This window comes from Perca fluviatilis, chromosome 1, assembly GCF_010015445.1.
Source record: "Perca fluviatilis chromosome 1, GENO_Pfluv_1.0, whole genome shotgun sequence".
Taxonomy (NCBI): Eukaryota; Metazoa; Chordata; class Actinopteri; order Perciformes; family Percidae; genus Perca; species Perca fluviatilis.
This window is the reverse complement of record NC_053112.1, coordinates 25766924-25783625: the sequence shown is the minus strand read 5'-3', so window position 1 is coordinate 25783625 and position 16702 is coordinate 25766924. Positions and strand designations below refer to the sequence as shown.

The window sequence follows — 16702 nt, the reverse complement described above, 5'->3', positions numbered from 1 at the left end:
CAGAAATGTTACTTTAAGTTACATATTGGCTCTATTACATCCCATTAGTGTTGGTTCAAAATGTTAGTGAGGCTACCAGAGATGCTGAGGCTGATATCCTACAAGGGCAAGTGTCAAAGGTAAAGGCTATCATCTATGTAAACCAGTCATTTATGAATCAATACTGACATCATGTTAAACGGACACAGGACTTATAATGATGATAGATGAGGTAAACGTGACTTTTTAATTACACAAATTGTGCTGGTGTCACGTTACAGAAGGTCAACTAAAACATTCCATACATCTCTTATGAGCAACTGAAAACAATACATTTATTCACTGTTCGGTTATCCTAATTCTGCTTTACTTGAATTAAACACAAGAAATTAAATATTTCTGTTGCATTCTGAAAAATAATTCCAGTTTTGTTGCCTACGTACAACAGCAGCCGGACATCCCTGTGAAACCAAACAAGCACATCATTATAGAGTATAATTATAACCCACACGATGAATTCTCTGCTCAATTCCTCTCTCCATCTGACCGTGAAGAAAATGTATTAAACTCCACAATATCTTCAAGATTTCTCATGTGGGTGAAAAAGCAACATTTAACCTCAGTACCACATACAGAGAAAAGAGGAAAAGAAGATTACTTTTTTGCTTCTCTCCACCCTTGACAAACACCCAGTAGAAAAAGGTAAAAACACAATTTTGTTGGTGAAAGGGAAGATTTGGGCTGCTGGCTGATGGCAAGGCCACCAACGAGCCTAGGGCACACCATACTGGCACATAATAAGCTTTTTCTAAAAAGCGCTTGTCATAACATCTAACTTACTTGAATACACACACACAGGACAATTGCTTTATTCTTTGAAACACAAACCCATCACATGAGGAAGAAAAGCCTCCTGAGACCTTGACAGCAAGTCAAGGTTTCAAAGTGTTTGACTGTGTGTGTGTGTGTATGTGTGTGTGTGTGTGTGTGTGTGTGATTGTTAGTGTATTTATAATCATAGATGTGTAAGCCTTTCACAGAATACAGTACATAAAGCCTTGAGAGACAAAATATAGAGTTATTGTATCTGGTAGCCTCTTGGATGCAATTCTGAATGAGTTCAATACATTTTATTGACTTCTTACTGTATGATTTGTGTGTGTGTGTGTTTGTGTGTGTGTGTGTGTGTGTGTGTGTGTGTGTGTGTGTGTGTGTGTGTGCGCGTGTTTGTGTGTGGTTGGCCCTGACCATTCTCCACGTGCTCCTCCTCTCCCACACTGCCCTCTGGTGTGGTCCGCTCGTAGCCTTCCTCAGGCAGCGGCAGGGCTCCCAGCCGCGGCCCTGACGAACTCTTGCTGCTTGGCGTCTCTGAGTCTTCCAGGCCACTGTCATAGCAACCGCCATCCTGGGGCTGGCTGACAACAGAGAAGGTCACCCGGCGAAGGGTCCCCTGCAGGAAACATACACACACAATATGGGATTAATCATCCTGGATTCCTAATCTGAGATTCTAAATCTGGGGATTAGGCTGGTGGGCAGGCGTCTGCAAAGACATATTGAGATTATCTGATCGTGTTCGCCTTGATTATAAGCTTAGCTGCTACAATGCAGGGTAATAGTCATCAACCAATCACGCCGGTCTTTCAAAGTTTTCAGTTGGTTTTTAATCCCAGTTTAGATTAATGCTGCTGGACATGGCTGATGTTTACAAACCTCTAGCCGGCCTAGAGACAGTTATTTTTCATCTGGAATGGCGCCCAGTAGTAGCAGCTGGGTAATATAGAGTCCATTCTCAAAAACACTTACTTGGTGCTCTATTAAAATAAGTGAAGGACGTTAAATGAAAAGTGATATCTGATGATGTTGTATATTTTTATTATTGTAAACAAATCCTGTTGAAAAAACAAAACCAGCAATGCATTAACAAGTCTTGTCTGTGTATTAGAAGCCTGATTTAAACACACATCAGTACGCCACGTGGGGGCAATGGGTGACATGTTCCTTCATAGCAAATATAACATAGCTAATAGCATAGGCACTGTGGTTCATTTTTAAGTCTAAACTACACCGTCCTGTTGTTCATACAGGACAGTAATGTGTATAAATACTCACTAGCTGATCAAATCTGCAGCTGAAAATAGTTCCCAACAAAAACACTATTTACACCTGTTTAAGTAAAGATGGCTAACTACTACAGTGTCTATCTGTTTTAGGAAATTATTTAATCTTTTTGTAAATGAAACTATAATATTTGCAACCTGTTTTTAAAGACTTACATCTTTAGAAGAATAAATGGGCTTTGGGCTGAGTGCCACTGAAAACTACAGAGAGAAGGATTAACGCATTGTTGTTTTTGATCTTGTCATTGGATTTGTTAACGACAACAAGAATATAGAAAATCATCAGCCTTATCCTTTCAGCTCTGTTCATTTTTGTTTTCAATTCATATTTTTTTTAATCACTACCCTTTAGCAACCACTATGTTTTAGTTAAATGGTTAATCAGAATTTTATTTGAACAAAATGAAGTTAATAAATGAATAATCTGAATAATAAATTGATACTAAAAATCGGAATAATAATAATAAAAGAAATATTACTTCTGTTTGTAAAAGCTTGAAGTGCAACCCTGAGGCTTGGACAAGCAGGCATCACTGTGAACACAAAACAAACAAACCATCCACCACCACTGACAAATCTCCCAATCCTGCAGTGGAAGGGGTGGTGATTCAGTAACGAATCACATCCTTCACTCAAACTCAGCATCACACCTGCTGTGATTTCGACACACAAATCACCCCATTCTAGTTAACAGACCAGTGTTCACTTTGGAGAAAAAAAAGAGAGACTGTAATAAATCCATGCTGAGAGAATATCAGAGGGAGTTAGATGACTCTGTCTGGCCTGGAGGGATCACTCTGCATCAGGAAGCCCATTTCTATACAACACCCCTCCTATCTCCTCTTATACTAATTTATCTGCTCGCAAAATTACAACCCTTTCAATTTAGATCTGCTTTGAAACACGCAGCGTATAGTGAGGAAGTGAGGGAACAGAGGGATGGCGCAGATTAGGGCGGAACAACTTCAGCTGGAAACGTCGCCTCAGGATAATCTGAAGGGAAAAGGATGGACGGCTGGCATAAAAGCCCAAACTGAACTATTTTCTTCTTCTTCTTCTTCCAAACAGCGGAAAGTGGAACATTTGAACATTTCACCTAATGAACATGCAAGACAAGAGGAGCGAGGAACACAGCTACATCAATTAAGTACGAGGTGAAATTAACGGAGCACTTGTTTCTTCCGCCATTTCTTAACAGCGCTTAGATGTAAAGGGGATGAGAGAAAGTGACTCAGACAGCAGAGATTGTGAGCACAAGCAAGACTGAGGAAGAGATATTAGATTATATGGGAAAAGCAGCAGTTCTTTGAATCTCAGTGGCTTCATCTTAACTCTACACAGAGAGAGCAATGTATTTTTAGAACATTAGCTTTGATGAAGCAGTCCAACCTCTTTTTTTACTCGCTCAGACTTGGGGCAATGGCACAGAGAGGAAAGAGTGTGTATAGAGGGCCACAGAGGGCATTGGTAAGGATGACTTGTTTTATTGTGATGAGAAAGAAGTTAATTGTGTGATCTCATCGTATTAAGTTTGTTTTTTGAGATCAGTGATGTCAACATCACAAATAATTCCTTGACTTAAGAAGCAAAACTGTCAAAACTGTTTTCTTAGACAACTCGACATCAGGGCAGAATCTTTTTTTGAATGATCACAGAATCATTAATTCATGATAATGATGTTGTAAAATGATAACTATTTCTGATCGCAAGACTACAAGAGACATTATTTCTCTACACACGTTTCCTCGACAGCCTTCTCTGCGAACCATCTGGAGAAAAAAAACATTACATAATTTTTAACCCGTTTCTAATGTTCTAAGCGCCTCTTTTTTTACTAATCCAAACAAAGACGGTAATGATCTCCTTGCTCAATTTTTACGTTAGCCAAAATTAAAACGTGTTTTCAGTAATACTGGTAGACATTGATGTTACTTTCCAATATTTTGTGCTTAAATACAAAATAACATATATTACACATATTTTGCTTGTGTGCTTTTTTGGACATATGTCATTTTCAGCTAGCGGAAATACACAACCTGAGAATAAATAGATTTTTGTATTGTGCAACTGATATTTTTTCATCCAGATGGTTAGAAGAGTCTTTGAGAAGTCCACGTGTTGTTATAGAAGATTAAGGGCCCTATCTTGCACCCAGTGCAATTGACTTTGTACACAGACGTAGGTATCATTCCTATTTTGCACCCGGCGCACAGCGGACTTTTCCCTCCACAGACTCACGTCGGTAAATCAGGGAATGTATTTGCGCTCCCAGGGGCGGTTCAGCAAAAAGAGGAGGCGTGTTCCGGCGCAAACGTTCCCTGGTGATATTTTGCAGTTTCAGAAAACAATTCCGCCACTGACCAGGAAAAACCTAGTCTAAAGTCAGTGGCGCGTTATTCAGATGCTATTTTAAGGGCGCATGCTTGGCCGTAATGTAGAGTGTGCACACCGCGCATACACTTTGCTTCTCTCATCTCACGGACCCAGCAGTTCCCATTTTTGCAAACCATACATAAATACAAGGAAAAATATGACCTTGTTTTACACAACATTTCCATGAATCATGGATGTGTTGATGACATAAATGAGGAAATATTAGAGGACTTAAGAAGATGTGATGTTGAACTGCATGTGCCGATGCCACTTAACCCAAATGCCCCAGCAGCAGCACGGGAGAGGAGAGACAGAAGAGCTGCATCGTCTATAGTGAGGTAATCTCAGTCTAATGTTAGACTACATTGCAAAAATATCACCATGCATTCATAACCTTGTGATTCAGTGATAGTGAGCCCAAAACATCGGAAAGTATGTTTTTGTGACATTTCTTTATTTGCATTTTGTCAAAAAGAAAAATCAATAGCAAACGTCGGTCTCCTCGGCTGTGAACCGCTCCTGCCGTGCGCCCATGGATGTATTAAGAGCGTGCGCCTAGAAAATCCGCCATTATAATAGCAATCCGCCATGGAACAAGCGCGCCTGCTTTTAAAGGGAATGTGAGATAACGCTCGGGTTGGTTTATTGCACGTTACGCCCAAACCACACCTATGAGTAATGTAGCTACTTCAGACCAACCAATTTTAGATTTGCGTCGGGCGCAAGAGTCATTTATCCCGCCGGTATAATAGCAACAGCGCCCGAGATCCGCCAACAAAGCTACTTGCGTTTGCCGTTTGATACTTGCGTTTCAGATGGTTAAAATAGGGCCCTAGGAGTCCACACCCATTGTAGTATCTCTGCGAGCTGTACTTACATGTAGTTACATGTAAATGCTAATGTAAGCATGCTAACATGCTCACAACGACAATGCTAACATGGTGATGCTAAGCAGTAAATGGTAATACATGAGATTCAGAAATTGTGGCTAGGATTACTATATGAATACCGAAATCCAGCCTGCGCCACAGGGCCAGACTTGATCGACAGACAAGGAGAGAGTTGCTATTGGAGGCCTGCTGCTGGTCGCTGTGTGTGTTTGTGTGTGTGTGTGTGTGTGTGTTCTATTACAGAATTCATCTGTTCAGCCATGATTCCATCTAATTCAATTTCCCTCTAACCCTCTTTCTGGTCAGAGCTGCCCCCTTTCATTCCTTCATACTGATAATTTTATTTTCTATTTCTCTCCTCTGTCCTCCCTTCCTCCCTTCCGTCAACTCTGCCTTTCACAGCTGTAACTCTCCCTCTTACTCTCTCTCTCACATAGGCCTACTCCCCCCTCCCCTTCCCATCCCTTCTTCTCTTGCCCGACAGCTTTATGATGTGGCGATCGATGATGTGTCCTTGACCTCGTTATGAGTCCCTCTCCTCTTCCCCACAGCAGGCTTTATTGACCCACAACTCCCCTATACTCCCTAACCCCCTGTTTCCCTCTTTTCGCTCATCCACCGTCTTCTCTATCTCAAAGTCTTCTGCTCATTGACAAACCTCTCTTCTATTCTTTACCAAAACCCATATTTTGGCATATTTTAGTCATTAAATTCTACTAATTGTGCAGTTTACACATTCTGTCCCTGTCCCCCGATCTGGCCTCTTATCATTGTCTCACTTTTTTTCTTCTTCTAAATTTGGCTTTATACTCTTTCACTAATACCTCTACTACTCTCTACCTATTCTAACATTTTCTATCAATGTGGTCTTTTTTCAAGCTTTTAACATTTCCGTCTTCTTTGCTCATACCTTAAATTGATCTCTTTTTATGTCCTGTCTGCTTTGTAAGCTTTTTCCTCTAATAAAAAACTCTACAGCCCAAGTGTCCTTGATGCTTTTTCAACCTGACTCACAAAGCATATTTGTGCGTCCATGTTTGCATGAGTTCTATTCATTGGCGGAGCAAATGCAATAAAGACTGATTACTAAATATCCCAAATATCTACTGAATGTCGACACACATTCATCTGTGTGAGCACAGCCCCCACACACACTCTGGAACACAGACACATACGGATGAATTGGCTAAGGTCCAGTGTGGCCTATGAATTCATGCCTGATGGTATATTAATTGAGTTTGACGGAGGACATAAAAAAAACCTTCCCCTTAATCTGACACGGGCCATTACAGTTCAATACTGACATGGGAGCTTCGCTCATTTGCAAGGCAGGGAGAGTATGTTTGAGTGGGTGTGTTGAGTGTGATACAGTATGGGAGTTACGGTAAAGTTATTTATGGAAGATAGGCATGAATCAAACAAATGCATGATGGGTCTGAACTCAGAATAAACTTAACCATCTGAGTCTTGCAGCTCTAAAGGAATTGTGGAGAAAAAAAGTTCCTAATATAGCTTTCATTTCAGGGCAAGAGTGTGTTGCGACGCACGCGTGTGTGCATATGCTTATGCGTATGAGTGAGACTTCGCACCTTTATGTTTGTGTTTTACGGCTGTGTATGAGTGTGAGACTTTCAAAGCTTGCAAGATGTGTGATGTCAGCCTGTGAGAATATGTATGTGTGTGTGTGTGTGTGTGTGTTTGTAGTGTGAGGAGATACATGTGTGTGTGTGTGCGTGCACAGGTTGGCTCAGTCATCAAGGTAATTAGTGTGTAAACCTCCTTGCTGTCGGTTCAAAGAGAATTAACGAGCTCTAGTTAATTAACAGTCCCATCTCTTCCCGTTACATGTGTCTGAATATTCAACACGTGTGTTTGCGTGTGTATGTGCAACATCTGCACATCTGACTGTTTGTGCATGTGTGAGCATATTTGGATGCAAGTGTGTGTTTGTGTTTGTCTATGCCCTGCTACACTTTGGTCTGCATAATGAATTGACAGGATGTGGTTATGCATAAACCACAACTACAAATATGGTTGGAGGACTAAAGCCACATTTCCCTTTGGCTCTCTGCTCAGTCTCATTTATTTTTGACATCATCTAGGTACGAGGAAGAGCGCCCATCTATTTTATTAATTCATTATTTGTTTGTTACACAGACATTACATTGTTTAGTTCCTCGTTAGTACATAGCAAGTATTTCGGTCACATCAACGCTCAGATTGGAGGTCAGATTCCCACTGCAGACATCTGTTCATCCATTTACTAAAGTGAGGATGTCATGCATAATCCATAGCTGAGTGACCACAGTGCATAGTCCAACTGTATAACCCATTTTAGATATACCACAACATATATGTACATTACAGTCAACATTCAGCATACTAAATACAGACCAAGTAAACTTATAATAATTAATTTTCTGCACCATAATATAATTGACGTTTGACTGATGTGGCTTGTTTAAGGCTGATACCAACATTTGTTATGATCAATATCCACTGACAGTACGGGATAGATTTTTGGCCCTGAATTGATATATGATAGAGAGAATGTAGCCAAATGACTTGATAGAGGCTGTTAAATAATTACATTTGGGCTAAACATCTCCTACATTTTAATTACATAAAATATGTGTTTCTTGCCTGCTTGCTTTATTAAAAATGTATTAGACTGTGGAGGAATTCATATGTTTAAATGACTGCAAATGAGGGATGATATTTTCTAATATTTCACAAATCAGTTCATCAGTTACAATGCTGTTAGCTGTACTGATGCCCGTCGGCCAGCATCACAGATGATAAATTTCATCTTTTTTCACCCACTTTCCTCCATGTTGCTGCATGTTTGCATTTGTTACTGTGCTGAAATAAGCAACTGGAAGTAGGAAAAATATATTTTTCTTTGTAATGGTTATGTTTTTGTGTTCAAACAGGCAGAAGTCAGACAGTTTCATGAGCCAAATGTCATTCAAGCAGACACCTGACATCCAATTTGTAATCACTCCCTCCAGACACCTGAAATTTTCCTAATGTTGACTGAGGGGTGTAGCCTTGCGTGTTAATATCCCTGCCAGTTGTCCGTCACTGGCGATTTCAGCCTGTGGACATATTTATTGCCAAGCGTCAATATTTCTGAATGTGATGAATTTCATGCCAGAAATAGGATTGTGTGACCCTTATGGAATATTGTAATTCTCAATTAAAGGGCGGGCTTATGACATTCTTTAAGTGGCTGAGCAGCTCTAGTGGGAAGGATTTGGGGCAGGATTCTATTGAATGGTTAGAGCAACACTTGGCATTAAAACACAAAATATGGTTTTATTAAATAATTTGTTTATAAAATAAAACATAATTTAATAAGTGAATATATGTTTAGAATATTTTGATGTAGCTTCCAGTAAATCTCAACTGTACTGGATGAGCAGATATCTAATATTCAGTGCAAGATCAATATAACTAGTTTGATATCACTATTTTTATCATCAAATTATGTCGCCTCATCCTGTTTCTCATAATGTGATAGCTTATTTACTCCCTAAAAATAATTGAGCTGATACAATGTCAGTCTTCTGTTTATTACAGCTATAACTGTGCAGAATGTGCAAGGTGATATTGCACTTTTGCTACCACAACATACAGTGAAAACTAATATGCTTCTGTTGACACCACATAGGTGTAGTGCCAGACTTCATATCTGGAATGCTGATCAGTCAAAATGACCTTTGCCTCTGCTCTCTTGTTTTGCCTCCGTTTAGAAATCGTGTTGTGCTAATGCAGCCAGCAAATGTGTGTGTGCTCATACTCTGAAAGTGGAGGAAGTGTTGGAATGAACAAGTGAATTCAATAACTGCGAGTTTATTATATTCAGATATTATTCAAAAATAATGAGTTCGTATTGACGTTTTTTTATTGAAATTATTGAGCAGTTCCCTCCCCTCAGCAGTAGTGATGTCACTTTGCATGATTAAACTGTCATGCAAAGATGCTTTGTGTGGCAAAACTAACTAAATGGATCGATACACACTATTGTCTACTTCATATATTCAAAGTGAAAGGTCTGGCTCTACTGATAACATGTTTCATTACAGTGAATTTAATGTGTGATTTTCCTTACTCTTTACTATTGTTTCTATCATTTTAATTGTGTTACCATTTAGCCCAGATCTACTCCAGATGTCTTCCGTTATCATTTTAACATAATTTCATACAAGCACCTAAAGTGTGAACTTTGGTGGTAAAAAATCACATAAATATCTTTGGTGTTTTTATCTCATCTACACAAACTAACACTTTTTTCAATCGCGTTTCCACTGTGTTTTATCACAGCACCAATAAAGCCAAAACTAAAATTAAAACACTAAATAAAACTAAACTTTGACTAAGTGATTTAGTGAACTAGTCAAATGTATCTGTTCTTAGATTACATTTGCTCAAAAATCTCTGAAATGTTTGCTGGAAAATCTTTTGAAACCTTTTGCTGTCGACTGTTAAGTTATGCATCAAAGGCAGCGAGGGGGGAGAAACAGTGAAATGTGCTGACAGAAAGAATCTCGCAGGGGCTGTGTGAACAGGACAGATGTGTTAACAATTAATTTGACAATGATATATTTACACTGGTTATTTAAATATAGAACTGATCTTAAACTGTATTCAAGAGCTTGTGCCGTAACGTGGGGTGACGTGTTGGAATGCAGTTTCCTGCGGCTATGCGGAGAAGAGCAGACGTCCTGTTTACACGTTGGACCCATTAGGTCAAGCAGACAGGTAAAGACAAGTGTCGGGAGACCAAGTAGGAGAAAGAGGGCGACAGATGATGAATAAAACAACAGATAAATGGGTGAATGAGCCAAAACAACAAGACAAAGAAAGGACTGTTAATCAGCATGTGTGGCAGGGTACAAATGTTCTAAGAGGACAGGGACAGACTTTTCTGACCACAGACTGTCTGAAGTAGAAATGAAAAGACAAAGAATGCTGTTTAGGGGAGAGAGGGTGGACTGTTGTGGTATTTGCAGAATGCAGTAAATGGTTTGGAGCAGGTTGAAACTCAGCACAGGGAGGGATGAAGCAATATGAGCAGCATTTCTTCAGCTGTCTGACTCGCAGATGTTGATGAGCCAAGGCGCCCTGTTACCACAACACACACTCACACGGCTTCCATGCAGCACCGTAATCCACACATTAGGCACACCTGCTTGCTTATGTTCACACTTGCAGGAGCGCGCGCACACACACACACACACACACACACACACACACACACACACACACACACACACACACACACACACACACACACACACACACACACACTCTAACACATTTATAACTATGCAGCGTGTATGTTGCAGTGGGACCACCTCTGCAGTAAAAGCAAGCCTCCCTTCTCCATGCTTTCACTTATATTCTTTCCCCCTCCCATAATTCTCAGCTTTCTCTCACCCTTCGTCCACTCTCCCTTCTGTCATTTCCCATTTCTCTGCTTTCCTCTCTTTTTTCTCATTTCACCCCTCTTATTCTGCAGTCCATCCCCCCATCTCTCTTCTTTCCTACCCTTCCCTTCTCTCTTTCCTCTATCTCAGTCTCTCTCTCTCTACATTGCTCCCTCTAGAAGCAGGTGATGTAGAAGGGTGCTCAGCAGTATCTGACTATCAGGCCTGACTCTGTGAGAGGAATGATAATCACTGTGCTGCACTGCAGAGAGAGAAAGAAGAGAGGGAGCAAGGGAGAGACAGGGAGAGAGAAGAGGGAGGGAAAGGGGGCATGAGGTAGAGGGAAAGGGGGGCAAGTGCGGCAGTAGGAAAGAGGGGGCAAATTGAAGTGGGGAGGGGGTGAGAGGAAGATGTAAGGAGAGTGGGACAAAGAGGAAAGAGGGAGAAGAAGACAAAGAAAGAAAAAAGAAAGAAAGAAAAAAGAAAGAAAAAAGGATTACAGAAATTGAGCACTGCTTTAGTAACATATACCTTCTCTGTGTCATGCACCCACTTTCTGCTAAAAAAAACCACCTTCTCCTCCTCCACTCCCACCATTTCCCCCTCATATACACACACTTACACACCTCCAACAACACCACATCTACCACCACAATAGCTTGTTGTACAGCAGCCCCGCGGTATGAGGGAGAGCCTTAGCCTTGTGTCTGAGCGCCAGAGAACATTAACTGCAGCAGCGAGGTCATCTGATCGGTACTATGCGGTCCCTCTCTCTCTCTCTCTCTCTACTCCTCTTCACACTGCTGCAGTCTGCAGCTGGCCCCCCTGTGGCCACCGGCGGAACTACCGTCCACGCTGCCTCCCGGCATGCATGTCCCGATAAACAGTTTTTGAAACGTCCAATGTATGCATATAATTTGCTGTCCTTAAATCACTTTCTCCTCCGGGAAGCAATTCAAGCCAAACCCTGAAACCTGTGCTCATTATCATTTTCCTAACTAGTTACTGTGATTGTGTGGGTGTGTGTATTTGGTATGTTGTGTATGTGTTTTTGTGTGGAGGGACACAGAAAGAGAGACTGCTTCGCTGCATGCGGGTCTACTGCATCGCCATCCAGCACAGCTTTGTTACCATCAAGCTGTCCACCCTGGCATTGAGCGTTCTCCCTTCTCCCTGTCTCCATCTGGGCTCTCCACCCTGCAGATACACATTGAAAATCACTAACTCCATTCACAGCATCAGGCCTTTGAAATGTTTATCCTTTTGTGTAGCTGCGGCTGTCTATAGGGGGGGAAAACAAAACAAAAACAAAAAGCTCAGAGTGAGATGTAAAGCGAGGCTTACCGGACAAATGCCCATGATTCAGATTAGCTCCTTTGTCAGTGTGTGTGCGTGTGTGTGTGTGTGTGTGTGTGTGCATGTGATTGTGATGTTCGCTTTCCACTGCTAGACTCTAAAACAGTCATCTCTCTTAATATCTATGACAGCGGCCATTGTTAGGAAAGATGCAAACAGGATGGTGGCGTACAACTGGCCTTCTGTGTGCACGCGTGAGTAAGAGAGACCATACATATGTATGCCTGCTATTTAGATTGTACAGCCCATTCTGTGTGGATATGTGTGTGTGTGTGAGTATGTGAGTGTGTGTGTGTGTGTGTGTGTGTGTGTGTGGACCATTAGACTAATAGTATGCATGTTAGGAATAGGCTTTTCCCACCCACTGCTATTATCCATTAACGTTGACCAGAGGAGAGTGAACAATGGCTTGACTGTGGGGGCCAGTGTAGGAAAGAGTAAAAGTGAGGATTAGGCTAAAGATACGTAGTCTTACAACACACAAGGCTGGCGGACAGGCACACACACTCGGAAACACAACCTCCCTGTTGAGAGTGATTAGGAGTGCTGCTGTGAACAATAGACAGAGTCAATAAAGGACCTCGGAGACATCCGGATACAAGCACAAGGTCTCTATCCTTCCACTTCCCCCCTCCACCTCCACCTCCGTTTCCTCCCCCATAATTTCTCTTTCTCTGCATCCTATACATTTTTTATTCTTTCTGTAGCCATTTTTTTTATCTACCACAGAACTTCTCTTTCTCCTTCACTTTCCAAACAATTTTATTTATCATATCTGACCCCAGCTTGCTCTGCGTCTCTCTCTTGCATGTACCCGTCTCCTTTGTGGCACTCCTGTCTTTGTAAAATGGGCGGACGGGCTGAGCTGACAGGGGCTGACACGATGAAACACCACAGCACACTGAAATCCATCCTGTCAGTTTAGAATCAGTGTCACTCATTTTACAAGGTTAAAGATAGCTTTGCCTAATGTGCTGTCAGATACAAACACATACACCAGGCCTTGCCACACGTACACAATCACAAGCACAATGATTATGAGCTATAAAGTACACTTACACATGCATGCTCTGCACTCTAGGAGAAGTCCGCATTAACTCACCCACCTACATGACCTAAAATGGTAATACAGCATATCTGTGTATGCAGATTTGATATTTCTGAGTGTGTGTGTGTGTGTGTGTGTGTGTGTGTGTGTGTGTGTGTGTGTGTGTGTGAGTGAACCCCATCTCAGCCCTATCACCCCCGTGACAGACACAGTGCCACAGAAATGTCTCGGGGCGACTCGCCCAATGTCTTGACAATAGTCTCAGTGTGTGTGAGTGACAGAGAGTGACTTGGGGACACAGAGGGGGCGTTATACTGGGTAGACGACATGCACGCACGCACACATGCATTAAAGAGGGAAGACAGTGCACTCTTTCTCTCCCTCTGCGCTATTTCTCATTCCCTCTCTCCCTGACGCAGAGACTCAATCATTCTCACACTCTGTCTCTTTTGACGCAGAGGAAAAACATTAAACTGCTCCCTCACTCTCTTTCTCTCTTGTTCTGTGTGTGTGTGTGTGTGTGCGTGCATGCGTGTGTTTGTGCGTGTGTGTGTGTGTGCGCGCGAGCACAGACTGTATAATTAATACAGCTTTCATTTTCTTTGAGCTATGAAGTATGCTTTTGGTATGCAAACAGACCTCTTGCATGTGAGTGTGTGTGTGTGATTGTGTGTGAATGTGTGTGCTGTTCGATACACCAGAGACCGAGTGCAGAGTTAGGCCATTGAGCGGCAGAAGAAGGAAGGAGGAGAGTTAATGAGAAAGCAGGGGAGAATCCAACCCGTTGCCATCAATAACCTCAAACCACTATTCAAGCATATATACACTGGCTCCATGCAGTCCCATTTGAAAATTATGGTTTAGCATTAGGGTTAAAAAACGACTTCAGTGAAGTCATATCCAGCAGAGTTTCAGAGTTGAGCCTTTGCTGATGATTATGCGACTCCTGGCATTAAATCATTTTTTAATGCTAATTATTTCACAGCTACTGCAGTAAAGTAGTTAAGCTGCAGCTGAAAACATGTTTGTTGCATTCTAAAATTACAGGTGTACACAGCACTGATGACTTATAATGAGTAAATATATTTTCTATTAATGTATGTCTACCTCAGCTGATAGCAGAGCCTTATGGTGGATAATTTGGTGATAAAAGGATTTAAGAAATGTGTAAAAATATAGACTCATCAACAGTAGGGAATCCTTTGTTTTTAGGTCTTCAGGGCCATAAATGTTAAGAACTACAATAGAACAACAACGATCGATTCTTTTCATTATTGATTTATTTGATGAATGATTTGGCCTTTAAAATGTAAGAACAAACGTTAGTCAGTTTTCCAAAGTCCAAGATGACATTGTTACATTTCTTGTTTTATCCAACAGTCCAATATCGAAAGATATTCAGTTTAATATCAGAGAAGACAAAGCAAATCTAAAAAGCCTGTGATTTTTTTGGCATTTTGCTTAGAAACATTGTGCTCAAAATTGAGTTTATGTTATGGGAATAATCAATCAATCGGATTATCATTTTAGCTCTGAACTACTCTACTACTACTACTACTACTACTATTAGACAGCCTTGTTTTAAGCTTTGAGACCATGTATTTTTTAGATGATCCAATGCCTTTTTAAAGCTTTCGAAGGGAAAAAAGGAGAATTTCTCTCCTCATTAATTCTCCACTTTATCTAAAAACTGAAAAATCACCAAGCTATACAGTTTTGACAGGACAGTAATACGATCTTTCTTGCAGGGACTATATATATTTGCGTGATTTAACCCTTTGTAGTGTAAAGCTCAATCTTTGAATGTGCACTTATGTCTACACAAGTTAAGACGTGCTGTGTGTAAATTGGTTCCTAACAATCTAGATCTCAGACTCCTATTCTACACAAAGCCCCATATGGGAGTAGGGATGAATTATTAAACCATTCATAATGATCATGCCATGCGAGAGTAACACTGCTTTGTAAAAGAGCCATTTTCCTGCAGCAGTGACTCAACATGCACATGAAAATAACACCAGATTCTTTGATATTCAATTAGCAGTTAAGTCAATAATTTTGAATTCAACGTTTGATCACCCTTGAAACTACACTGCTGCTGCTTTGTGGTTGAGATCCATTTAAAATGTGGCCCAGCAGTATGCTTGACTTCTGCCTTTTAGAAAATTCAGAAAAAAGGGGTGTGTGTGTGTGGGGGGGGGAGAGAGAAATACCCATGCTGGGCATGTTGAGGTGAAATTGTATATTCAACATATTTTTGATGGAAGGCTCCCTGCGACGGCTCTGCTGGATTTAAAAGGCCCGTCGTCAGCAAAGGCCGGTATTAAGAAACACTCTCCCACATCTAATTCTAATCAAAGCCTGCTCTTTTAAACAGCCGTGAAAGCTTTCATGTTAACACGACACCGCGACCAAAGCTTTATTCACGCTTTTAAAAGCGACTCACCGGTCAATGAGCATTTGTGTGTGTGTGTGTGTGTGTGTGTGTGTGCCTGCACCTGACAATACGCCGTATCTATGTCGACACACTCTATCCTTGCTTCTCATCTTACCGGTGATACTGTTTGTGACTCCCCCAACCATGCATAAATTGCCAGTGATCCGCACTTACACTGTGTACGCCTGTATGTACGTAAACATGCATGCGCACAGGGATGTTTATATTTTCCAAGCCATCTCCGGTTGTCTTTTATCCAGCCAATTAGAGGTTGCCATTTCATCCCCATGGAAACCTGTTTGGGGCTCTAATTGGCAGATAGATTTGCATTACTTTGATTACAATTTTTGCGTGTGCTTGTGTTAAAGGTGGTGTGTGTGTATGTCTGTGGATCTAAGTCAACCTTCAATAAGAGTGTGTTGTTTTGTTCTTGTTGGTTTCATTTCCCTTGTTTCTCAAGTGAAGTTAGTTGCCATCTTCATCCTATCTCTGTATTTGTGAAACAGCAGAACAGAGCCTCTTAAATAATGCATGTCTGACTTGTACCTGTGCAGCACTGACCCATTAAGAACCAACTTTCCTGTAATGCTGTGCAATTACTGTGCTGTATTAGTAGGAAGTTATTGATTTAAAGTGCAGTTTAATTAATCAAACTTCAGTTTGTTTTTTGGTTTGAGAGTGAGACAGCTGAAAATATCATATCTTACATTATCTTACAGATGATGGTGGAAGGTATTCATTTGTAATGTCCACAGGAGAGCGTTAGATGCAGTGCGGTGTGAGTGTGTGATTATGTAGTCCAAGTGAGTATGTGTGTGTCAAACAGGTCAAACTATTTTAATGCCTCTGTTTGAAAGCACCAGGGGGATTTCTCTCCAGCGGTTTGACCAGCTAGTTCTTGCAGTTCAGCTCTACCTGTCTCTGTTTGTATATTTGTGTGCATGTGTAGGTGGGTGTCTCTTACTGTATCTGGTCTACTGGTCTATTTCTGATATAAACAGGCATGTAGGGCTAAACAAGAATCAAAACACACACACATACATTGAACGTGGTATGATATGGGGCAT

The 16702-nt window shown here is 41.1% G+C and overlaps 1 protein-coding gene across 1 annotated transcript in view; it reads right to left on the bottom strand.

Annotated features, from left to right (window-relative positions):
• The window catches only part of pcdh7a (protocadherin 7a), a 42137-nt gene that overhangs the window by 4647 nt on the left and 20788 nt on the right, over window positions 1-16702 (bottom strand). Inside the window, exon 5 of the mRNA XM_039802129.1 lies at window positions 1228-1429. Coding sequence (XP_039658063.1) covers window positions 1228-1429 — 202 coding nt within the window. The remainder of the gene's footprint in view (window positions 1-1227; window positions 1430-16702) is intronic.